Below are 27179 nucleotides of genomic sequence, written 5' to 3'. Positions count from 1 at the left end.
TAAATAAAATTGTCTGGTAACATTACATTGCACTGTGTCATTTTACAATGAAAATTGTAAAAATAAAAAAAAGCTTTTCAAATTTTATATGAGATTATTGTAATATAAATTACGATATTTTTTTATGATTTTACATACAACTCTGCCGAATTAGATCACAAATAATGTTTGCAAAATTAAAAAGCTTTTTCTTAAAAATTGACCAACGGTTCTGTAATATTACAATGCGTGTTAGGTTTATCCAAGAAGATTGTAAAATTACAATACATCTTAGTAGATTTCCTGATAGATGTTGAAAAATTACATGAATTGTATTTTATTTCGCATTGCTATACACTGTTTTGTAATTTTACATATCATTTGTTTTGTAATATGATTGTAATTTCACAAAAATTTTTAACAGTGTACATTTTCTTTGAATGCTACCAAAAAATGTTCTTCCACTATTAACATGAGTAATTTTAATAATAAATTAGAATGAGCATTTGAGACGTGCAATTTGGAATTATTCAAATTTTTTCAACATTGAAAAAATTAAGAAATATCAAGTTCTGCATAGAAAAGTCTATCGAGCCCATTTTTTCCTTAGATTATTTTTAAATAAATAATGCCGTGTATTTCTTCGCTTGACAAAGTACTTTGAGACGAAATTTTGTCGAGTTTAAGCAAAAGCTCGAGATATTTCATGGATGGCGTTGTGCTTTTGACTGCGGAATTCACAGGGATATTTCTCATCGTGCTTTTTGTAGTAGTGCTCTCGCGAAACAGTCACACAGCCTGTGAGTATGGAGATAAATGAATTTATAAAAAGCAGAAATTAAATTAAGATTAAGAGCTCTTAAATAATTAAAAGATCCAGATGAGATGATTATTTCATTATCAATTCATCATTTTGTCCATTTGAACATCGCCCCAAATTGAAAAACTTAACTTAAATGAAAACTGCTATACTAAAACAAATGATTCAAGCTCGTCTAAATTCATTTTTTTGACTCGAGGTTTTACATTAAGAAAAAAAAAAGACTGAATTTGTAATTAAAATTGATTAAAATTAAAAAAAAAGTGTCGGATATTTTTTTAACTTTTTTTATAAAACAATTCACATGAAAAAGTGAAGTGAAACTAAAAATTGAATTTACCGAAGAAACTTTTTAACACAATTGAAACTTTTTTAAGAACAAATTTATTTCTTGTTAGAAAGAAAGTTCATCTTGTAATTCTGATATGTTCTGAATTTATCTTCAGTATAGATATAGATACAAATGTACTGAATAAATAAAGTGAAATGTAGTTCTAACGACAAAATCTTCATATCATGAATTTTAAGTTCAAAAGTACATTGCATCCAATTACTAAGTTTAATTTTCTGCTTATGGCATGTCTTGCCTAAGGAACAACTCCATTCCGCTCTATTACATCTTCTCTTTCTACAAATGTAGTATTTTCCAGAATATGTACTCGGAAGTTTGTAAAATCATGTTGAACTTTAAAACCAGTTACTAGAAATAAATTATTATTTTTTAAAAATATAATACACTGGAAAAAAAACTATTTAATGCTAAAAAAAAAATTCTCTTCAAAATTTCATTCTTATTTCAAAATATATTAATTTTGTTTTAATTCAAGGAATTCACATGTATACTTCCTTATAATTTTCAATTCGATAATCCCTGAATGCAATAATACAGTTTTTTGACTAAAAGAAAACTATATTACTAGTTTTAATTTCAATTTTTCATCATTCTGAGTACTAACTTTAAATTTATATTTTTTTTTGACGGTTTATCTGATTCTTATCAGAGACATAAAAAGCATATTATAGTGAAAGCTATGAAATTATTTTTAGGGCTCTAGTCGTGAGTTGTGGTTCGGGCCTAAAAAGGTCATCTGCGGAAATTGGCGCAATGTTGTAGATAATTGAATTTGGCAATGATCTTACTCTTCACTGCGATTTTTGGGAATGCAAATAACAGCAGAATCGTTCAATTCGGTCCGTTAGCAGACATTCCCGTGAAAAAATATTCTGATCAGGCTTGATATGAGCTGATAAGACCATATAAAAATTTTTGATATGTTCATATCTGGCCTGATATGATCTGATATGTCCATATTTAATTTTTGATATGTCCTGATATGGCCTGATATGAAAATTGGCCATATCAGGCCTGATCAAGCCTTATCAATTTGATATGTCTATATCAGACTTGATATAGCTTGATATGCTCATATCTAATTTTACATTATTTTTTAATAGGTCCTGATATGTCCTGATATAACCTTATAAAGTTAAATATACTTTGATAAACTTGAAAAAAAAAACCCTGATCAGGGTTGATATAACTTGATATGGATTCATATAGTCTGATATACTCATACCCTTACCAGCACATAAGTAGTCTTATGTACTCATATAAAGGCATACCCGAGTAAAAAAAACTATATATCATTATATATGATTCATATCTAATTATATAGAAGCATATGTAATTCATTTATAATTATATAGATGTATATATAATTCATATACAATTCTATATGAATCATATAGAATTCTATATAATTTTTTTTACTCCAGTGGGTATTTTGTGATTACCATAAAACATTCTCTTTTTCTATCTAAGAGTCTGTTACTCCAATGATTAACAATCTTTTAATATATAGTATTTTTCGGATGAAATAATAGGAACAAAAAAAAATTTAATTTCACAAAAATTATTAGTTTTGTCAAGTTCAAAAATTGTTAGCCAGGCCCTCCAGCAATATATAGTTCCATATACTAAACAAATAATTCCATCAAAATTTAAGCTTTCAATTCTGATTTTACCTCAATTATTTTTTCAATTTCAAAGAAATTATAAATTCTAAAGCAACGAAGTACCTTAACAATATATCGTAGAATCATTTTTGCGATTTCATGTATACATAGATAATTTTATAAATCTACATATAGATACCATTATTATATATAAATATTGACAATTAATAATTAATAAATTAGATGAAAAATTTTGTTCACTACGAATCGATCATGTATACGACTTGCATTACTTGTAGTTATAATAAACTTTGTTTTCCAAGTAAGTCTCTTAGGTAAACGGGTAGTAAATTAGTCTTTCAAGCGGTAGGTCCACGGTTCGATTCCCACTCGCGCCGATTTTTTTTTTCCTATGGAAATAATTATATATAATTATACCTAATTATACATAATTATATAGGGCCATTTTTCATTCATAATTATGTAATATAATGATATATAATTTTTTTTACCCGGGCGGATACATAGTCTGATATACGTATATCAAGGCATATATAGTCTGATATGGACGGTTTATATCAGGCCTGATATAGTCTGATCAGAAAATTTTTTCACGGGTTGAATTTCAGGATTTTTTTAAAGAGCGGTTTTACACTGTTACTTTCAAATAACTTTTAAATTTTTTTCTTTGAAAGACGATTGTACTGAAAAAAAAACTACTTTACTACAAATCGAAGTGTTTTAATACATAAAGTGTTTTGTTCCTATCTTTAAGCATTGTAGTCACTTTTAAAACACTTGGATTTACAGGGTTGATTTAACAAAAAGATACTGTTCAAAATTTTACTCTTGCTTCGAGATGTTTGGTTCGAATTGATTCAAGAAATTTATTTGCGAATCAAGAAAATGAAACTTGAGGATAAGGAGATAAAGCTTGGCATTCAAGAATTTTATGAATTCAACGAAGTACTTAACTATCAAGATAACTTACATTTCACCCAACAATTTCACTTTCAAGAATTAAGACCCGCGGTAACGTTGGTGCAAAATATTACTGACTTGTTTAAAAAATACCAACAATTCTCGGATTTCTGTTATTTTTTATCCCATCGAAAATATATCTCAAATGATTCTCACGATAAGTTCAAATAAAAAATTTGATTTTCTTTTTAAATTTTTTTTTGGTATTGTAAATGAAAAAAAAAAAAAACTTTTTCTTGAACCAAGTATATAAAATTCTCGAAGAAAGACAAAATTATTTTTAACCCTCGGAGTACACTGGGGGTCATTTTGGTCGCCAGAATTTTTCTTATTCTAAAATATTTCTCGAAAATAGGTTCATTTTGAATTAATTTTTTCAACATTAAAAACTATTTAATTCAGAATAATAACGATTGTATTCAAAAGAGCATTGTTTTACCTACCAAAAATGTAATAAACTGAATTCCGATAAAATGCCTAGTTTCGGAGATATAATTCTTCGAAAGTGAAGTAGGGTCAATTTGACCCTGTATGTACTCTAAAGTTTTGTTCGGAGGTGTGTAGTCCGAGGGTTAATTTTGAAAAATCTCATTTTCCGATATTAGATTTAATTGTATTTCGTAGAGATGATGTTCTCTTAATCCAAGAATAAATTAATTTTCATAATTTGGAATTAACTTAAATAATTTTTTCAATCAAAACAACACGGAAAATAACGTGTGGTAAACCAACCATACTTGGAGATGGATTTGATACACGTTAAAATCATCCGTAAACAAACTATAGCGTGTATATACTTTAGTCCATCTTGTAGTAAATGCTACTTCTAAGTGTAGTTGCATTCACCGCATTTTTTTTCCGTGAATCAATTCTTTTAAAACAATTTTCTTAAATTACATTTTTATAATGATGTAATATTGTATTTTTTTTTTTTTTTTGCAGAAAATGGATGTTGCAAAAGCTGCCGAGAGACTTCTGAAACTAGCGGTGAGTTTTAAATAGTTTAATAAATCAATAATCCTATAATCATAATTTATCAACCATATATAACTATCAGTCTGTACTTTATTAGTTTATAACTATTGGTACATAATTTAGTGACTTTCGAAAGAATGTTACTTTTTTTGATAGACAGGAGAAAAAAGTATCGAAACAATACTACGCCGGGAATACTAATAGTTGGTAAATAATAAGCTTGCGCTAACAATAGATGCGTACGTCTATTGTTCCTGTAGTTCAATACACTGAACTAATTCGATTTGATTGGCAGCGATTCTGTAGAAGCACCTAATAGTAATGTATTATTTGGTATGCAAATTACTCGGCTGGTGATTTTTACATCACATATTTGTTTACCAAAATATTGCTTATTACTGATGCAATTATAATATTATTAGTGTATCAATTATTTTGTGATTCGGTCATGTTGTGTTTGGTAGTTTTGGTCAAGTTCAATAGAAACTGCAGTGTCCGCTATCTTCAGATATTTTTTCTTATTTCCACGAAAATTAAAAATTTTGCACTGACAATAAAATTTTTTGTTAGGACAACATAAAACTAGTTGTGGTAACAAACTAATATGTTAGCAGAAGGATAACAAATTATCTAGTAGGATAATAAAACATAATAAGCTCTTAGTAATTTATATGATATTTGGTAATCTATTCATCCGTGTATATATATAATCGAAATTATATACTTACGTGCCGCACATGTTACCCTATTGGGCACATGAAAGACTTTTGATAATAATATTTTTTACTTTTACACCACGGCTTCAGGCTTAAGCGAGGAAAAACCCTGCTCTCAAGCGCCTGTGCTATTACTGGACAAATGTGAATGGAATGTCAATCTGTCCTCGTACTCGGTCAAACCATTCATCAATCCCATTCAACGACAACGTTGGCCTGATCAATATTATAATAACTCGACCAGTTTCCAGCGGGGAGCATGCGGGGAGGTGTAGCCGTAAGGCCCTGTTTTTAGCTTTCGTTTTCATCCCCCCTCCCCCTCTTGTGAGAGTCTTGTTCGTATGTAGGCGTTCAGTCTAGTTCCCCAATTTTCGAGCTTACCTACGTTGCCGCATTAAATCTAACAACGTCACGAGGCCTTGCTCGGGTTATATGATATACTAGCTGTTACTCGCCCGCTCCGCTGGGCGCTTTATAAAATTGCATTTTTAGATCTAAACTTGAAATTTAATTAGAGTATTGTTTTGACTTGCACAGATTCCCAATTCTATCGAATTGGTATGCACCTTTTATCCATGCAATTATTCTAGCTAATATTCATAGTAACTTTCAATGTGCAATCATTATAACATTCCCGTGTCTTTCTTACAAAAATGAATAATAATTGATATGAAAAAAAAAAAATTGTAATGAGCATTGAAAGTTTCAGTTAAAGAAATTGCAGGTCTCACATAAGTGAAGAAATCTGCCTAATATATCAACATAACCTTATAACGGGTATTTCGACCTCGTGCGTTAGCGAGGACGAAGCCCGAAATAAATAACTTGGCCTACCTGCTTTACCTTTTGTTGAGCGCCAGGAGCTATGCTCCAATCACGTCGATTTCGGCTGCTTCGATCCGGGACTCTTCGTCGGGCGGCGGGTCTTAAAATTACGACTTAATTAAAGAAGGAACGAGTAAAATTCGGGGTATTCGTATTAATTCGCAATTAATTAAAAAAAATTCAATTATTAATTTATTAACAATAATTACAACAGATTGTCAAGGTGAACAATATCAAAAGAACTAATCGCCAAATAATAATCGTGGACGCCGTCGTCGATTCGCAGTTTGCAATACAAAACTCAATTTGAACAAAATAGACACAATTTCAAATTCGCCGCAATAAACTCATTTAATAATCAGAATTAAGTACATAATAAAAAAAAAATCAACCTTTGCTCAATTTGATTAATATTAATGAATTAAGTAAATAAACGAAATGGTTAAATCACCGCACTTAATTAATAATAATTAATTAAAATAACAAAAAAAATTAATCTTCGCACTCAATTTAATTAATAACAATTAATTATATAAATAAATCTAATAATCAAATCGCCGCAGTTAATTAATGATGATTAATAAAATAACAAAGAAGGAATCAATCTTCGCACTCAGTTTAATTAATAACAATTAATTAGATAAATAAACCTAATAATTAAATCGCCGCAGTTAATTAATGATGATTAATTAAAATAACAAAAAATGAATCAATCTTCGCACTCAGTTTAATTAATAACAATTAATTAAATAAGTAAACCTAATAATCAAATCGCCGCAGTTAATTAATGATGATTAGAAGAAGAAGAAGAATATATGGCGAGGCTTTCGCTTACTTCCGAAGAGGCCGTTTCCTGGGCTCAAAAGAGCTATACACGCACGTATATCTGTCCTACCCTCACATAGGAAATACACAGCCAAGTTTGCTGGCAAGGAAAAACCCTGCCCTCAAGCATTTACGCTATCATAGGACAAATGTGAATTGAGTGGAATTTAATGTCAATCTGTCCTCGTACTCAGTTAACTGTATCAACCCATTCAACGACTGCGTTAGCTTGATCGGTAATACAATGACAATCCGACCAGTTACCAGCGGGGTCCATGCGGGGAGGTACAGCCATAAGACCTGTTTGAGCCATAACACATCCCCCCTACAAGGGTCTCGTTCGTACGTCTGTCTAATCTAGTCCCCGAATCTTTGAGCTTACCTGCGTTGCCAAATAATTTTGACAACGTCACGAGGCCTTGCTCAAAAAATTAATAATAAATAATTAAATTTTAACCAAAAATAATCCAGTCACCGGATTTAATTAATAATAATTATAATAATGAAATTAAATAATTACACCGCCGAATTCAATTAATAGTAAATAATTAAATTTTAAACAAAAATAATCCAGTCACCGGATTTAATTGATAATAATTAATTAAAATCTCCGAGAAATAATCTTAAAACGTCGCAATTATTTATTTATAAATAACTTCACTCGAGTTCGGTCGATTGAATGTCACACGATTCCGAAGCTCGATTTATGGGTCAATAATTTCCCGGGAATACAACATTGATAAACCCAATAGTAATAATAATCAAAATAATCAAAACGAATATGGCGGTACCCCAAATACTTCGTGGGATTATTGATAATCAGTACACCACTTCAACCTTGAAATTTTTGTAACATTATTTCACTAAGGGATTTTATTGTTCAATCCAACTAAATTTTTAATTTAAATAAATCCCACGAGCTATTTTAAGAGAAAACGTGGCCACTTACCCTGGTCGAAGACGCAGATTCCGACTCCTGGAGTTGGTTGGTCGTCGAATAGCCGCCCTCGGCTTCCCCGTCAGACAAAAACAAGAACCCCGGTGTCGGAGAGTCCGGCACAGCGTCGTATATCCCCCAGCAATCTCGTCGAAGGTCCAAATCTCCTGTACTAAGCCCGTTGAATTTTTTGAACTTCACAGCACGGTGGGGCACAAAGAACTTGCCAAAATACTCAACAAACGTCGATCAAGCGTCGATTTTACTGACAATTATGTAGAGAATTGCTAACAATTTATTCAACGTCGTTTACTTAAATTCGCCAAAAATAACTAGCAACAATGAACTTCGAATTTCTTTGCACTTAATCGTGAACAAATTATTTATGAATTACTGAACAGCCGATTCTTTTTACAAAAGAATTCCTCAAATAAAAATAATGAACAACGTGCGTCCGTACTCTACCAAGCGAAAACGTGGAAACCGCCAAAATCATCACTTGTCGCATTCCGTGCTTGCTCACCCCTCTCTCGGCAGTAGTTGACGTTTTAACTCTAGAGATGGCGCCGTATATCCAATTTTCCAGTATCGACGTTTCAATTGATGTATGGGCTGGAGCATTGGCGCGCTCGACAGCCAGCTCTACGACTTCACGCCTGCGCCGCTTGCTCACTCCAAATTCCAAGCCGTCCGTCGTCTTGTTCTCTCTGAACAGCCTCTCTCCGTCGATGATGATCTTGAAGATTATCTACGTCGATGATTCTCGTTGTCTTCCTTTTCACGGGTTCGTGGCCGTCGTCTTTTGTACCAGTTACAATACTTAAACTAACTTAAATCTAACTTATAACTAATTTATTTCACTAAAATTAAATTGTTAATTATCGCAATAAATTTTGTTTCGCGCACAATCGAGCTTCGTTTGGATTTTCTCACGTGAAGGTGACTCGGTCGCGGTGAATCCAATCAATGGACAGCAAATAAAAAAAAACTCAATATTTAAATTCATTTAAATTAAATTAATAAAATAAAAATCGAAAGAAAAAAAAATTATTAATAGGTGGCGCTAAAAGTGGCCTGTTACAACCTATAGAATTAAAAAATTTATTTTAAACAAATGACAATCGAATAGAATAAATTTAGTTACAATAAAAATTCATTATTTCTAAGTAAAAAAAAAATAGGTTCCAGATAAGTAATCACCACCGGCTCCGCGACTAAATAACCGCGACATTACATCCGCGATGCTATATCAGCGTCATAATGTCCGCGACAAATTTGGGAACTGGGTGAATAAAGGATAAGAGGAAAGGGGGGACCTTTTTTTACTCAGTAGGAATTTTTTTTGGTAACTGAAAAAATATAATTCGGATAGCCCGGACCGGGACTCGAACCCGGATCGTTCGGTTACGCACCAAAGGCTCTACCACTTAAGCTATCCGAGATACTGTCTGTAACTATTATTCAGTCACCTATTAAGACCTGGCTGAGTAAACGCCACCGTCCATCTTACGGTAAATAACAAATAATTAATTTGTAGTTGAATTTGTCGTATAGACAAGTCAGCGACATAGTCACGGATATAATGTCGCGGTTATTTTTTCGTGTCGCCATCACCACCATATCATATACTAAAACCTTCTCCGAAACACGCTGCATCTTATGATATAAGTATTATTCCGATCGGTTCAGTAGTTTTCGTAGTATAATCGGACAAAAAAACCGGCTCTCCATTTATTAGTATAGATAGAAGATAGATTAACAATTTATATATTTCCTTGCTGTCATTAGATGAACGACGGAATTCTTTGTCCACCTTACTTCCCCCTCTTTCCTTTTTCCGCCGTTTTCCTGGATCATTTTTGCACCTTATCTAGAGGCGGAGAATTGGTCGGTAAGATTAAATTTAGTGTTCAACTAATTTTTTACCTTTACATTCTTACAAATTGAGATATTACATACACATTAGAAATAAAATTTTCTTAGCTGCTGTAAGACGGACGGCTGAGTCCAAAAATGCGTAAAAAAAAGTCAATACATGAATTTTTAGGATTAAACATTATAAATTTTAGAATGTAAAATTATCAAAGTGAAGATGTTAAAAAGCTTCTCCTGGATTACGATGTAACAATTATAATTTTTTGTACAATTTTTTTTCCATGTGATTTTTCATTGCAACTTGGCTCACTTTGTTATAATAACTAATCAATTTACTACTATAAGTGAACTCATTTGTGACTACATCGTTCTTCGTTTTCTATTTCTCGTATAAAAAAAGTTGCAGAATTCCTCCGGTGATTCCGCAAAGAAATCCTGAGGAATTTATACTTTGAGACAAATATGAATTTCGGAGAAATTTCGGATGAAATCAGAAAAAATTATCATCGATAGAAAATTAATAAAGTAGATAGATAGATAGATAGATAGAAAAATTTATTTGATCCTAGAGTTCTAAGCTCCTTCAGGACCATCAACAATACATAAATTTTATCATTTACATGTATACATTTGATACAGTGTTTTTAATACAATTTAAATATTTGATATTAAATTATTAAAAGTAAGAACATATTAATTCTTAAAATAATAACATATTAACAGAGAAATAATAACATTAACATTTATTGTAAGAAGAAGTCATAGCAAGCCTGTTGAAATTGTTCGAAATTGTCAATTAATGTAATTTCGGCCGGTAACGAGTTCCAAACTTTTATACCATGAATTAGGAAAGAGTTTTCATAAATTGCACAATTACTTCTTGGCAGACGTAGATAATCATTCCTGACGTCACCTCTCCTTAGCACAATCGGCAGAAATTCTAAATTCGATTTAAATAATTGACAGTAATTTAACTTAATTTCTTTGTAAAATAAACAAGCTATGAAATAATCTCTTCTAAAATCAAGTTTTAACCAGCCTAATTTTTATAATACGGAGTAGTGTGCTCAAATCTCGAAATTTTAATAAAGTAGTAATATAGATTCGTAAAATTATGATATGATGATTAATTCATTACAGACCTCAAGGTTTTTCAAAAAATCCGGAGAAATCCCGAAGAAAATTTCGCGAAACTCTACCAGTGTAACTTCTAGTCTCTATTCAGCAAGGATTGTAGAAAAATTCCGCAGACTTTCCGACGGGATACCTCCAGAATTTTCCGAGAAATCTTGAGAAGTCTGTAATGAATGATTAATTAACATATCATAATTTCGCGAATCCATACTATCACTTTATTAATTTTTTAACGATGATCATTTTCTTTGATTTCATCCTCAATGTCTCTGGAATTTATGTGTGTATCAGAATATGAATTCTTCAGGATTTCCTTGCGGAATAACCGGAGAAATTCCACACCTTTTTTACACGGGTTATTACTAAAATCTAAACTTGTATTATACAAAAGATTACCTTAATTCTGTTGTTATTTATCGACCATATCCAAAAAGTGTGTTAAAAATAACAAATAAATATAAATTAAAACTTTTTTTCTCATCTTATTTATAGCGTACAGTATCAATAGAAATCATTTGAAACCATAATTTTTTTTTAATAATTTAAATTTCTGTGTTTTTATATTTGTGCCAATATTATCAAGATCTGCTCAACTCCTTGTCATTATTGCTGCTAGGACAGATAAATACTCCACACCATTTATGAACCACTGAAACAAAGACACTCGAAGTTAAATGCATGCCATTGTTCTTTTTATGTATCTATTAAACCACTTACATTCTTATAACATTTAAGTGAAATGACAAAAAACCCTCCTCCAGTGATTTTAATTGATTTGTTCGCATGATTAATCATCATTATCCAAAATTTTTTTGTCCTACTATTATAATTGTACCATTCCAGATTATATAACATGTGTTTAATATTTTCGTTCTGAAGCAAAACAAGTTCATATTTAAATATGTTACGAAAAATTTAAAAAATACCCAATTTTGCTGATAAATCAACACAACTCAAATCGATTTAACTGAAGCAATTGTTATTACATTACCTTTTGTAATAAATCATCGGACACCGAGCACAGAGTCAAAAAAATAGGCATTATTGCCAATATGTAAATGATGTGATAAATCATTGACGAAATATCGCCATTAGTATAACTCTAAAACCAAACAAAATCGTTTTATTCATAATTCATCAAAATTTTATCATTAAGGTTTGAACAAACATAAAATTTCTGTTTTAGAACTCTACTGCTATCCCGTTTCAAAATGTATGAATTGACATTTCTTAAATTTTTTCAAATTTTTGCACATTGATAATAAAATTAGATGATAGAAAAATTATGAGTTAGTTTCACAGCAAACAATCTGTTTAATCATGTGTTAGTTAAGGAGGTAATGTGCAAAATCACTTTTCTTATAAAATTCTTCAATTTTTAAATACGCATAATTTTAAGTGCCCTCTATACGAATAAATGTTTTTTAATAGTCCTTGCAGTGCTAATTTTCGAAATATTAAAAATTAAAAATCGTACATCTAACATGTATTCTTTATCCTGGCCGTAGTTAAAGTGAACATTTTATTGAATAACAACCATACTTTTCTTAGGATTTTTTTGAAAAACTGAAAATATATAATTGAAATTATTACAAGTTTTTTTTTATCAAAAATATCCCATAATAAAATTGAGATGAAATGTATGTGAAACCAATTTATTCGTAATGTGATTGTTTGAAAATATTTATTCTCATTCTGATTGGTTGAAAACGAATATAATATACATAAGCGACACATAAATATATCATGAAAATAAATATGAGGCGCGGCTTGAGCGTGCAAATTAAATTCTAGTTTGTATAAATATCATAAACAATCGGTATTCATTTTTTTATAAAAAATGTTTGAAGTTAACGACTTTCGATATTTTACGTGAGTGGAAGTAAGTGAGCGATAGTCTGTCAAGAGAGGCAGCACTAGTGCGTGAGAAAGAAACCAATAGCCATAACCTATTAGTGTCTTTATTTGCCGTAGTACCTCCTTAAATATTTTTTCAGGTGTTAAATGAATCATCACTCCTTGAAAATTTATTGAAAGCAAAGATTGACGAAAAAATATGCGACTGCGGACTCAAGCTAGGAATCGAACCTGGATCTTCCTGATCACGCGTAAGAGGTTTCAACATAAGCCTACAACACATCACTTTTCTGTACACTTTTAACTTTCAATAACAGCAATAGAAAAAACCATCAGATTGTTAACTTCAAAGGATATTCAAGTCAAGAATTCTGAAAAAAACCTTTTTTTTGCATTTTCAAAGTTTGAACTTTTAAGAATATGTTCTTACAATGATTTTTTAAAAATCATTTTCAGATACCTAGCTATTATAGTAATGTTATTTAACCGGATTGGGAAGAGTAGAAAACTTTAAGCTATTTTTTTTTTAATGGTTGAAATGATACCTCAAATTCTACTGGACCGGCGGACGTGAAAGTTAGTGTGAGCCTTTTATATACCTCTATTCATCATCTAAACTAGATTTATATAATAAATTAAAATTTTTATTATTTTTAAAAAATTTGTAAATATCAGAAAAAAAAATTAATTTTTAAACATTAACTAACATTTTTAAAAATCTGCATTGATTAGGAGTGTACCTTTTATTTTAATTTTGGTAAACTAAAAAAAAGTTGCCATCATGTTTACGAGGACGTGTCTTTTTTTTAGACCCCTCACTTTCCTAGACTGTAATTTTTTGGATTTTTAATTTTTTGATTTAAATGTTTTTTTTTTTTTGTATTTTCTTAAGACATGAAAAAATATCTCATTAAAGTAATGGATACTAAAAATTTTATTAATTTTTTTATTGTACTTGAGAAAACACCTAAAATTTGTGCCTCTCAAAAATTAAATAGAAAAATGAAAACAATTGAAGTATCATGATAATAACGGTATAAAATGTAAAACTATGTTTTTTTAAATTTAATTAATTTTAAAATTGTGCATAGTTCGAGAAATGCTATTAAAAAATTAATGATAGATTGGAATAAAAAAAAAAAAAATAAAAAAAGGTCAAACTTACTTTCATAAGTCCGTAGCCATTTGTACAAAAAGATATTGTTCCTGGTATCAATTGAAGAAGCATCAATCCATGAATACTTTCATCTAGTACCTTTACAAAACTTTTGGACAAAATTAATTTGACATTGATTATAAAACTAATGAAAATAATATAATCATTCTAAAAAAATATTAATAGACAGGAAAATTTCCTTAAGATAAAACTCACTGAATTAAATAATTGTGTTTTTCAACAATACACTGCAAGCACGAGCAATTGTTGATGATCCTGACAGTATTACTGCAATCCTTGTTCCGGTTGATCAAATTATGTCGAATGAGTCCGTGGAATTTTTTAATCTTCTCACACAAAATTTCCAGCTGTCCGCAGCAGTGCAATATCAAGAGCACAATGCAGCTATCAATAGTCGCTGCGCCAAACAAACCATTGAAGGTAGCCAATAATTGGAACAACAACCTCAATAACTTAGTGCTTGAAGTAACGTCCCATGTCACTGCGTTCCAGTTTTCGAATATCAGTAAATCCCGTTTTTTGTGGACGAACACTTCGATTAATAAATTCACTCCCCATCCTGAAAAATTGTTGCTATTAAAACATGTACTGTGCGAAAAGAAATTTTCTTTTAATTTTTATGTTAAATTCATGAAAAAAATTACCAAACTGTATTATAATCTAGAACCTAGGACACTGCTTTATCAATAACAGCAGCACTTTTTAAAGTTTATGTCAGTCAAATTCACCGGACTCTCTCAAAAAAAAAAAAAAAAAAAAAAAAAAAGAAAATCATAGATTTTGTATTTAAGAAAAACTAGATTTAAATTTCATAAGATCAAATGTGTAATTAATTTATTTTTTAAAGTTTTTAAACTTTACAATAAATATAGAGAATAATCGCGAATAGTAACAAAAAGTTGCAAATTTCATCGAAGTACATTTTCACAAATTATATTTAGTTCCATGATTCTTGATACCCCGACAAAATATCCCCAAAATAAATATTTCCTGACAAAATATCCCCAAAATAAATATTTTCTGACAAAATATTCTAAAAAAAATAACCCTAGACAAAATATCTTAAATAATTAAATTTTTCAATAAAACAATTCAAAACAATAAATTTGAAAAAAGTTATCAAATTTATTTTATCACTTATTAATGTGATTCAACAAATGTTTGTAGCACTTTACAAAAACTTTAAATATTGGTTATTAGGTAACATTCGTCAATTATTATGAAAATGATCATGATTAAATTATCACAAATACAACAAAATGAAATCAGTTGATAAATAACAATGAATACCACAAAATTAATTGTTACAAAAAAATTAATTATTAATAATACTAAAAATTATAATGTTTTTGAATATTGTAACTGCCAAAATATAAAATAGAATTGGATTCAATCAAAAGATAACACATATGTAAAAAATTATTTATTTAAACGTGATTTTATGTGTTTTTATCTAAAAATACGCCAAAGCATAAGCTTGTTACCGTGTTGTGCCCTTTTATCATGGACTTTGTGTGTGTTTATTCGACGTATTAATCTTAAAAAGATTAATATTTATATATTTAAATATTCTGTCACAGTGATATTTAGTCTCGGGGATATTTATTTTGGAGATATTTTACCGGGGTATCAAGAATCCTGATACCTAATATTTAACTAATTGCATTAAATTTTATTATAATGATAATTCTATAAAACTTTGTAAGAATTCACTGTAATTAAGCAATAATTTATTACTAATATGTATAATTTTTTATACAGCTGAGAAGGCGAAAGTAATTACAATGCCGTCAAATAGTCGGTGTATATGATACTGTCACTTAAATTAATCGTTACTGGAGAGTCTGGTTAATTTTTTAGTAATTCTAGTAAAAACATTTTATTTTACTGCAATTTTTCACGTTTATTATTTTTTATACTACAGTAAAAATGAATGGTAATTTTCCATGTTTTTTTGCATTTTATTTGTGAATAAATATTCAAAGTAATGTAATTAAACCCAAAAATTGCGGAACGTCCTATAAATTAAAAGAAAATCTCTTTCTGTGTCCCAACGACAAAAACCATCATTAGTAAAAAAACCGATAATTTCTTACCAAAACCGGCTGCGAAAAACGTCATAAATATAATCTTAACTACGTGTCTAGATTTTTTGACGTAGTTAAACATGATATTCAAATCATTCGACTTGAGATGGTTTGATTCCTTCCAATCACGGTCCATGTAATTGAACACTGTTTTAAAGTTACTTTGGTTCCATTTAAATACAATGCGCTGCATCAATGTATGAAAGTAGAGTGTTGCTTGAAACATCGACAGGATACGATTGTGACTGCTCTTTTGGTTGAAGATTATGTACAATCCATGAAACACGCCCGTAATTGCGACGATGATACACAATGAGAATTTTAGGTTGTTGTACTTGTTTTTGTACGGCCATAGTCCGTTTAGTTTCAAGCATTGGACGAGCAATCCTAATTCATTCTCAAAAGAGTTTATTTTTAATTCAGATTTCATTTTATTTTTGAGTAATTATGTTCTTTTTTGTTACATTGTAGAATCTGGAAAAAAAGTTTATTTGGTAGTTGTAATTGTAGAAGTAATGAGATATAAAAAACCTGCGGGTCATTAGGACAAGTTGATTAATACTTACGTTTATAAAAGAACTCCGTAAATTTTTATGTCAATCATTAATTAAGGACAATTTCTATTAAATATATAATATGGTCATTTTTACAATACTGCAAAACAAAATTAAATTTTTAAAGTGTAAAATGGTCATAAGGCCTATTGTTTTAGCACACAGAAAAAAATTTGTTTGAACTTTTACAAAACTTGGTTAATTTAGGTATTTTTTATTATGTCAAAAATATTCTTTAAATAGTTTTTGTCTCCACAAAACAATATATGATGCAGATATATCCCAGAGTATATCCAAGTTGGTAAATTACATCATTTGATGGTTCCATTATAATTGAATTAATTGTAATCCTATCATCTATATTATTAAGAGAATATCATTAAGAGAAAATCTCTAGATTCATAATTAATAAATGACCTTATATTTTGTGAATTATTGACATTTTTACAGATATAAGCTCATCCCGATGTTACACTCATCGAGACCTTTCATTTGAGTACCCACATCAATTTTTCATATATATATATATATATATTTATGAAAAATATATAAAAATGCATGTGGGTACTCAAATGAAAGCTATTGATGAGTGTAACACCGGGATGAGCTTACATCTTTAAAAATATCAATAATTAAGAAATGACCTTGTATCTTGTGAACTATTGACATTTTTAAAGATATAAGCTCATCCCGATGTTACACTCATTGAGACCTTTCATTTGAGTACCCACATCAATTTTTTATATATTTATATATATTATATATATGTATATATGAAAAATATATCAAAAATACAAGTGGGTACTCAAATGAAAGCTCGTTATGCAAGTGGGTACTAAATGAGAGCTCTTGATGAGTGTAATATCGGGATGAGCTTATATTTTTATAAATGTCAATAGTTAAGAAAGTAAAGTACACTTTAACGAAAATCATTATACAATTAAGCAAAATTTTATTTATTATAGTTCGCAATTCTTGGCAGTCACATAGGGACTGCAGGTTGCTAGTTTTGATAATTTGTGCATTGAATTTCTTCAACAGAATGTATAACTAGAACAGGTCAATGAGTTTATTTCATCTGCTAGCTTTAAGAATATCATTTAATTTAATGCAGAAGAAAAATTACATGTAGTCAAGCTGATTCGGTGCATTTTAAAATACGATACCATCAACTGGAGCAAAGAGTATGCTCTCTTTAATTGCAATTGTTAAAGGGAAAATTTTAATTTAAATAATTAGATAATTATGATTAATAATTAGTTTAAAGCTTCATTGTATTCAAAATTTTTTTTTGAAAATCTTAGATTTTTTGAAAATTATGTTTTTTAAAAATTTTTTGTAAGATTAAAATTTTTTTTTTGAAATTTGAATTTTATTAAAAATTTTGATTTCTTTGGAAATTTCAAATTTTTTTTTGGAAAAATTTGGCGCTGAAACTTGTTTTAGACAAATAAAAATTTAAATATACATTCAATCCGAATTTAATCCCGATTTTTTGTGTACTACACTGCGCTACAACTGCTTTTAGTTTATTCAGAAATGCATCCACGTTAACGCAAATTTTTAATTTTTTAAATATTTTTTACTAGCTTAGATAGTAGCTATTATTATTACTGATGGTAACTGTAACCATCAGGTTATATTAGGAATTACGATTTTGATAATAGTAGTAACTAGTTAAAATAATAATAGCTATTATTACTGATTACCATCATAATAGTAGTAGTAACCATCAGGATAGTAACTACTACAATTCAGATGGTTTACATAATTATTTAAATAATATTTACTACTATCGAATTCAGTTAATCGATTTTACCATAACTAGATAGTAATTTATAGTAATTTATAATATTTTATAGTTATCTCTACTATAAAATTTTCTCCGTGTAGATTTCGAGAAATTGCAAAAAAAAGTTGTTTTTTTTTTTCATTTTTTCAAAATATCTCCGAATTGGCTGAACCGCACGGAAAAAAAAATATTGTTAAAATGACTACCCAACGTATCCTCAAATGATGTTTCCTTAAAATAACAATCCGGATTTCTGATTTAGGGATTCATTTGTTTCACTTAAAAGCATACAGAGAATAGCTCTTGTTTCATTAACGTGAGGATCTGTATAGTTGAATTAACTAAATGTAATTCTAAAATAATTATTTATTATTTATTTATTTACTGATCATGGAGATAATTCTCTTTTTGACCACAAATCCAAATAATTACAAAAAAATTACAAAATTGTTGAAAATACATAGGTAGTAAGAAACTGATATAATAATAACAATAATAATGAAACTATAAACAAAGTAATATTAGTGCAAAAGTAGTAAGTAATCACAGACATTTTCTTCGCATTCAAAATCAAAATCAGGTTTACAATCAAGTGCTTAAATCATACTGACTCTTTTCTAACTAACAAATACAAATAACATTTATGACGGAAGTTATCTAGAGTCTCAGCTGATGTAATAAAAACTAGTAGATTATTCCAAAAATTACAACCAGTAACAATGAAAGATTTATAATAAGCTGCTGTACGCGCAAAAGGCACCTGCAGTGAATTTGTTTTACCTAATTCCCTACGACCTGAAGCACTAGTTTAGTGTAATAACTGGTCACCGAAAAGACTTGGACGTATTAAACAAATCGCCTTATAAAACTCACTAGCCATTAGTTGTAATCTTCGGTTTGGTGGCTTTAGCCATCCAAGCGCCTGCCGATGCTTCGTTATATGCTCCACTCGGCGTATTCGTAAAACGAAACACACACAATTGTTCAGCGTTACTAACAGCGATCTTTCAAGCTCAAATGACAAATTCGTTAATACACAAGCACAATAATCATAAATTGGCAAGACCATACCAGTAATAAGTTTTCTCTTTAACGCCATACTGAGTTGTGCATCATTCATTCGTATTCTGTACAATGCTCCTGCCGCTCGCTTCTTAATACTAGCAATATGCTTATACCAAGTAAGAGTACAATCAAAGACTACGCCCAAATACTTGTAGCTTGTAACAAAATCTATCAATCTATTATCTAAATATAATCTTAAATTTTCTATGCTCGCATTAACATTGCACACATTAACCGCACTGCCAAATAACATTGCCTTAGTCTTTAATACATTTAAACGCAGCCTATTCGCTTGGCACCAGTCTGAAACACACTTAATATCTTCATTTATGTAAAAAACATATTTATTTATGATATGGATCGTCATTTTGATATATATATATATATATATATATATATATATATATATATATATATATATATATATATATATATATCTAAGAAAAATGACTATACGGCATATAGTCAGAATAACGATACGTATGCTTATTCTAACAATTTTTTTTTCTCCGTGTGATCGACCTCAAAAACTAATCAGCTCTTAACCTTGAAAACCCGCATCGATCGCCACCAAAAGCGTCAGAATCGGTTGATGCGTTCGTGAGATATCGTTGTCGAAAAAAATCGAAACAAGTGTTTTTTTGTAGGAACTCCGAAATTTTTTATCAGATCAATTTTTTTGTTCATAATTATTTATAGAGCTCAAAAAACTACATCAATTGCCGCTAACCACGTGCAAATCGGTTAATTTATTCAAAAGTTATAGCAGTTTGAAAATTAAAAAGATCGTGTTTCATCGAACTTTGACAAGAGTTTTGACCTCAAAAGCATAGGAAATCTATCTTTGAGCTCGGCGAGCTCAAAATAACACATAAATTCTATTTTTGAGCTCGAAGAGCTCAAAAACGTCATAAGTACAATTTTAAGCGCCTAGGTATGGAATTAGCGGGAAGTTGCAGGGATGGCCTTCAGGGTCAACCGTTTTCCTAATTTTTTTTCATGGGGGTATTGTACGTCGGTTGTTTATTATTTGTCTTAGAAATTAAGAAATTTGAGCTGATTAATTATTATGCAGAATTAGAAATAAATCACTCAAGAATCTTAAATCTATTATTGACATGCGGTGTTTAATTCGAGAAAGCAATGATTATACATCAATGAATACATTTGCGCCTTTAGCGGAATCAATTGTCACTCGGATCAATTGTTGTGAGGATAAATTGTCTTCGGGTGGTTGTTTATATCACCGATAGGAGCTATCTTTTATAAATGAAAACTGATTTCGATACAATTGATTGAATTATGAATTTTTAGAAAATCAAAAAAATTTTCAAACACCCACTACTCCCAAACTATTCAATCGATTTTGCTCATTTCCAAACTTGATCAAGATACACAGAAAAAAAGGTTCACTTGAGACAAGAAAATATTTTTCTTCCTAATTATTTTCTTGAGCGAAAAAAAAATTTTTTTTTGACAAGAAATTTCACTTATTCCAACAAAATTAATTCCTTGCTTCAAGAAATATGTATCTTGATCCAAGACAATTTTTTAAGTCAAGAAAATTTTCTTGTTTTGAAAAAATTTCTCTCTTGCTCCAAAAAATTAAGTTCTTGACAGAAGTAAATTTTCTTGTCTTGAGAAAATTTCTCTCTTGCTGCAAAAAATTAAATATATTGATGTGAATTTTCATTAATATTTTTATTAACTAACATATCAAATGGGAAGATCAAATAATATTGAATCATTTTTTTTCATTCAATATGTATAATTGCACGTTAATATAATATAAAATGGGTATCAAATATTCAAGAGTAAAATTTTCTCAAGGTAAGAAAATATTTTTCTCACCTGAAGTAGGTACCGCTGCTTCCCTAAAGTATCTAAAAATCTTGATCAAATATAAAAATTTATTGTAACAAGTATTTATGATAATTTGAATTAAGAAAAAATTGCTTCCACCAAGAATAGAATTTGAAGAAAAAATTTTACTTCGGCCAACACAACTTCGGTCTTCTTTCAGGCACCCGAAAATTTACTTGAGCCTAGAATTTTGTTTTCTAGTCAAAAAATTTTTCTTTCTGTGTATTCATGCATAGACTTAGTGCAAAATATTTCATTGGGATCGGTTTTTAAATTGTCTGTTTGTTGACACGTTTCAACGAATAAAACATATCTTTATATATATATATATATATATATATATATATATATATATATATATATATATATATATATATATATATAAAATTGGAGGTGTGTGTCCCTATATTTCACTTTGCAGCCAAAAATACGCATCGCAGACGAATAGTGTTTGTATGTGGCAATAGGTACAAGGCTCCCATCGTGCACTATGGTGGTTGCAAGTCGATAATTATAAGGGTGTAAAAGATACGGAGGTTGAAACATGTTAACTTCGAAAATGTGACACTATCATGGATCTAAAATGGTCTGGATTGTTCTGGAAATTTATGGAATGATCTAGAAAGCATTAATATGTATACCAATGTTCGAATCGGTTCAGAATGTTCTAGAAAATTCTAGAATGATCTAAAAATTTCTAGAAAGATCTAGTAAGATCTAAGATCTACGTGTAGATTCTGATGAAATGAGAATGGTCTAGAAAATTCTAAAATGATCTGAGAAGTTTTTATATCTACGTTTGGATACTGATTGAATGAGGATGGTCTAGAAAATTCTAGAATCATCCAGAAATTTCTAGAATGATCTGGAAAGTTATAAAATCTACGTTTGGATTCGGATCGAATGAGATTGTTTTAGAAAATTCTCGAATGATCCAGAAATGTCTAGAATGATACAGAAATGTCTAGAATGATCTAAAAATTTCTAGAAAGATCTGGTAAGATCTAAAATCTACATTTAGATTCTGATCAAACGAGAATGTTCTAGAAAATTCTAAAATGATCTAAGAAATTTTAGAATGATCTAGAAATTTCGAAAATAATCTAGAAATTTCTAGAATGATCTGGTAAGTTTTAAAGTCTACGTTTGGATTCTGATCGGATGAGAATGTTTTAGAAAATTCTCAAAGAGTGATTTAAAAAATTCTAGAATGATCTAGAGTAACTCCGAATAAATTAGAAAGCTTCAAAATGTATGTCAATATTCTTATCGGTCAAAAATATGTTGGATTGTTTTAGAAACTTTTGAAACATCATAAAAAAATTTTAATATTAATAAATGTTCTATTAAAAATAACCCAGCGAAGTGAGTGTTTACGGCTAGTAATAAAAATATTTTTACCTGTAATTAAAATAATTCTTACGACTGCTTCCAAATCCAAGAATGTTCTTCCACGTATTGAGCAGCAGAACCCATCAATTCTAATTCTGATTACGTCTTTTCAGAATCATCAAATTTTTAATCACTTTAGTCACAGTTTTCACAACTTTGAACGCTCGGGACAAATATTTCATGACTTTATCCTACCAAGTATTTTTATCAACTGACCAGGCAAAATTAATTCCCCTTTTACCGTCAGTATTCTAATATAAAAATAAAATAATCCTTAAATTTTTAAGCATTTATGAATCATAATGACTTTCCGTGGGTACATTTTTTCCGGTACTATTTTCCATGTACATAACAGATTATTAGTCATCAACTATCGATTAACAAAATTAAATATAACAAACATTTTTTTATAACCCAGAACAGACCGATCGATAGTCGAAAAAAAAATAATCATACCAATAAAGTATATTGTATCTACTATATAAACATATTAAAATATTTAATGAAAATGTATGATATATCTTTATAATGGCAGGTTGAGTGGTTTCAGAATTACATGTCATCAAATATTTATTTACCGCGGTAATATTATTAATGTAATGTTTGTAGTGCATGAATACCCGATTTACTTTGAAAGCAGGCTTTGTATGAAAGGAAGTCGCGGTCTATTTAATATATTTAGTTACTCGAGCCCATTTTCATATTAAATTTAAATGTAAATCGCATTGATTGGAGTTTTATGATACTAAATTAAGCATGACCCATTTGTTAAGGGGGTATTCTAGTCTAGAAGCATGAATTTCAGGTAATTTTTTGAAGTGCCCTAAAAAAAAGGCAATCAATATTTTTACTATTCATTTTTTTATAAGTTATTTATTAACATTACAAAAATACAGAAAAAAATAAAAAAAGTTGAAAATTCAAAAAATTAGCAGCTGATGAAGTGAGGGGGGGGGTCTCAAAAAATTGGCACGTGACTATGCCCACGATTCCAACCCTCCTAACAATCGGATATGAAAAAATAAAAAAGATTATTAATCTAGAGTAATGTCGCTATGGCATGAACTCAGATCATTCCCAAATTTCAATTTTACTATTTTTAAAAAATTCGAAAAAGTCAAAAAAAAATAGTACAAAAAAATTTTTTTTTCAGGCAGTCGCCATTTTGTGAAAAATTTTTTTTTTAATTTTTCCCTAGTCATGCCATAGCGACATTACTCTAGATTAATAATCTTTTTTATTTTTTCATATCCGATTGCTAGGAGGGTTGGAATCGTGGGCATGGTCACATGCCAATTTTTTGAGACCCCCCCACTTCATCAGCTGCTAATTTTTTGAATTTTTAACTTTTTTTATTTTTTTCTGTATTCTTGTAATGTTAATAAATAACTTATAAAAAAATGGATCGTAAAAATATTGATTGCCTTTTTTTTACGACACTTCAAAAAATTACCTGAAATTCATGCTTCTAGACTAGAATACCCCCTTAGGACGATTCCGCGGGAGACGATTTTTGACAGAAATTTTTAAATCACAGTATTTGTTACTTTTTTTATACCAATTTTTTTCAATTTGAGGAGGGTAAGAGCATTTGTGTTGCACGAACGTCGAAGTCTAATTTGAAAAGCAAATTAGTTTTGATAACTGCTACTAAAAAAAAACGTAGAAAAGTTGCAAAAAAAGTTACGCAAAAGTTACGCGTTTCTGATGTTTACAGCGATTCTGAAGATGAACCTTAAGTCTGATAAATCGCCGACCATTCCAAACAAATAATTTATTGTAGTTACATAGGAAAGTGCTAATTAGTGATACAGCATCTATGATCTCATATCTTTAATTTAAAGTTACATGGAAATGTTAATATTTACTACAGTGAGACGTGTTGCACCCGCGATAGTTTTACGTTGCACCTGCGACTGGATAAAACGTGAATAATTTATAACATCTATTTCTTTTAATAATTTTATTTAAATTAATAATTAGTTTGTTTTATATTCTTTTAAAGAATGTAAAAATAATTTAATAAATATTCCATAATTAACAGACTTTTTTCATTCTAGCTTCATGACCTTTAATGGTGGGCCGATTTCGTTGCACCCGCGATAGCATTTTGAACCTCTCCTGTGTCTATTTAGACATTTTATTAAATGTTTTTTATATTAATTTTTGTAAAACAGATTACAATGTAATCCTGCGACCAGTCATTTCTTTAAAAAGAGTTTTTATTTTCTTAGTAAGAAGCCTTGAGTGATTCTAAATGTTGCACCCGCGAGTACGGAATCGCCCCTTAAGCGTATTTCCGAACATACATTTTTTAGTTTCACGTTAATAAAAATAATTTCGTTTGAATAACCAAAGACAGGATTACAGAGAAAAATTATACAACAATAACTTTGTTATTATAATATTATCTGTTTATTGTTACAACAAAATATTTTTTTGCAATCAACTTAAAAATGTTTATAATGTATAAATCTAAAGGAAAAGTGTAAAAAAATTTTTTTTCATAGTTAAACGCATTATTAGCTTTATAAAAAATAGTTATTTTTGATACATATGCGCAAAGGTAAGGATTCTCACGGCTTGGTGCTGACGCATTCTTATCAACACCGAGTTAGTTATCCGGCCGAGCGAAGCGAGTCTGGATATAGTACAAGATCATTTTGAGTACCAACAAAAAATTAAAAGATCATTTGACTCATCTATAGCGTATTTAAGTAGTCGTATAGGAATGTAGAAACACATAGAGAAAAAAATTTAGCTACAGGAACTCTATAGTAGATAGTTAGTTGTAAAAAGTTCCAGTAGGTTAACGCATTCTTATAGTAACAATAACGTTTGACTCCTATAACTCTACGTCGTTGAGCTCTGAGAGCCAAACGTTATTGACCTCTCACAACTCTACAGGATCGTTCTAAGGCTATAATAAATTTTAACAAATCTATAACGATTTAATATTGATAATTTAATAAATAAATGCAGCAGAATGAATTTATATTGTCAATTATAATTGTATATGGCAAATAAGAATAGTATTATAATATAAATTAAATAATAATAGAACTTATATTACAAATAAAAATTATCACAATCACAATATATATCACAATATATTAAACTAATAAATTAAATTAAGTTACTGCAAATGAATCTTGAAAAACCATAAATACAAAACCGTTATAACGAAATTCAATTTGACAAAAAAAAATACCCATTTCCTTAAATAAATAAACTGGAGACTTAATTGTTCTCATATATTTTTAATAATATGGATGAGTGACAAAATAATTATGTTCGTCATTTTTGAAAGTTATGAAATATGTCAGCGCACTTCACTACTGCGCAACGTAAAGCTCTCCCAACTATACCGTTTGTCTCGCGGAACAATCCCCTTGAGCTCTGAGAGCTCAAAAACGTTTAGTTATCAGAACTAAATAAAATTTTGTTACTGTAACTCTATAACAAACAGTAAACTGTGTATAGTTATGGTAACTCTACAATTTCGTTCCCAGAACGAAATTTTTTTTTCCGTGCAGATAGAGAGAGAAAAGTTACTTTTCGATACTAGTGCGAGGTAAATTAACTAAACTATAGATAGCCAGAAATCGTATAATTTACACCCCCTGCTTATTGCTCGAAAATTCAACTGTCGCCGTTGATATGACAACAAAACATTTTTGTATTCGAAAGCCCGGGTCAAAAAATTTAAACTGATTTTAAGCTGAATGATCTGCGTTTGAACTTATTGATCTGTTTTAAGTCTAAATAATCTTTTAGTAAAATAATTAAGCAGCTATGAATATTTTATGCTGTTTCTAATTCAATGAAACTAAAAAGTTTTAAAAGTTTGATCGGTTTTTAGTCTAGTTAAATTGTAGATGGACTTTATGTATTGTTAACGAATTCAATATAAAATCTTATACTGTTTTTGATTTACAATTTTCACTCTAAATGTTGGAAGGCCAAAAGTCGACTAAGATGACGAATTGTAATTTTTTTGACTCAAAAGTATCTCATTAAAAATTAAGTCGCATTTATTTGAAAAAATCAATTAATTTATAATATATTCATGCGCTCTCTTGTTTTATGAACTAACTGTCGATTATAACCTTACATCTGTCATATTTATTTGCCATAGTTTAACATTTCATGGATTATAAAAGTTTTGTAACTGCGAATATAAGTTGGAGTGATAACTAGTAAATTTGTATTAACATATGTATATAAAATAGTTCTCATCGTTAGATTATGGATCTAAATCTAGAGTTTTCTAATTATCGATATTAAACATCGACAAGATTAAAATGTTGACAAGATGACAAAATTAATATTAAATTTTATACTTTCACGCATTATTTAATGAGCGGTA

General features: G+C 29.4%; 2 protein-coding genes across 2 annotated transcripts in view; one reads left to right on the top strand and one right to left on the bottom strand.

The window, feature by feature from the left end:
- Positions 1-27179, top strand: part of LOC123268155 (diacylglycerol O-acyltransferase 1) — a 246513-nt gene that overhangs the window by 186788 nt on the left and 32546 nt on the right. Inside the window, exon 9 of the mRNA XM_044733045.1 lies at positions 4679-4723. Within this exon, the coding sequence (XP_044588980.1) occupies positions 4679-4723 (45 nt within the window). The remainder of the gene's footprint in view (positions 1-4678; positions 4724-27179) is intronic.
- LOC123268161 (odorant receptor coreceptor-like) lies at positions 11539-14193 on the bottom strand. Its single transcript, XM_044733054.1, has 4 exons — positions 14046-14193; positions 12015-12125; positions 11741-11896; positions 11539-11672 (listed from the first exon to the last, which is right to left on the bottom strand). The coding sequence occupies exons 1-4, from the start codon at positions 14106-14108 to the stop codon at positions 11613-11615; spliced, it is 390 nt and encodes a 129-aa protein (XP_044588989.1). The 5' UTR covers positions 14109-14193; the 3' UTR covers positions 11539-11612.

The sequence above is a fragment of the Cotesia glomerata genome, linkage group LG6 (assembly GCF_020080835.1).
Source record: "Cotesia glomerata isolate CgM1 linkage group LG6, MPM_Cglom_v2.3, whole genome shotgun sequence".
Lineage (NCBI taxonomy): Eukaryota > Metazoa > Arthropoda > Insecta > Hymenoptera > Braconidae > Cotesia > Cotesia glomerata.
Note: the sequence above shows the minus strand (reverse complement) of the source record. Positions and strands in the feature narration are given on the sequence as shown.

Bases quoted from the DNA above. Each gene is read 5' to 3' on its own strand.
- LOC123268161 (XM_044733054.1), bottom strand. From the start codon at position 14,108: ATGCTTCTTCAATTGATACCAGGAACAATATCTTTTTGTACAAATGGC. The intron at 11,897-12,014 runs GTAATGTAATAA...GTTTTGCTTCAG, and splicing joins CCGATGATTTATTACAAAAG to AACGAAAATATTAAACACAT. The intron at 11,673-11,740 runs GTAAGTGGTTTA...TCTTTGTTTCAG, and splicing joins CACTTAAATGTTATAAGAAT to TGGTTCATAAATGGTGTGGA.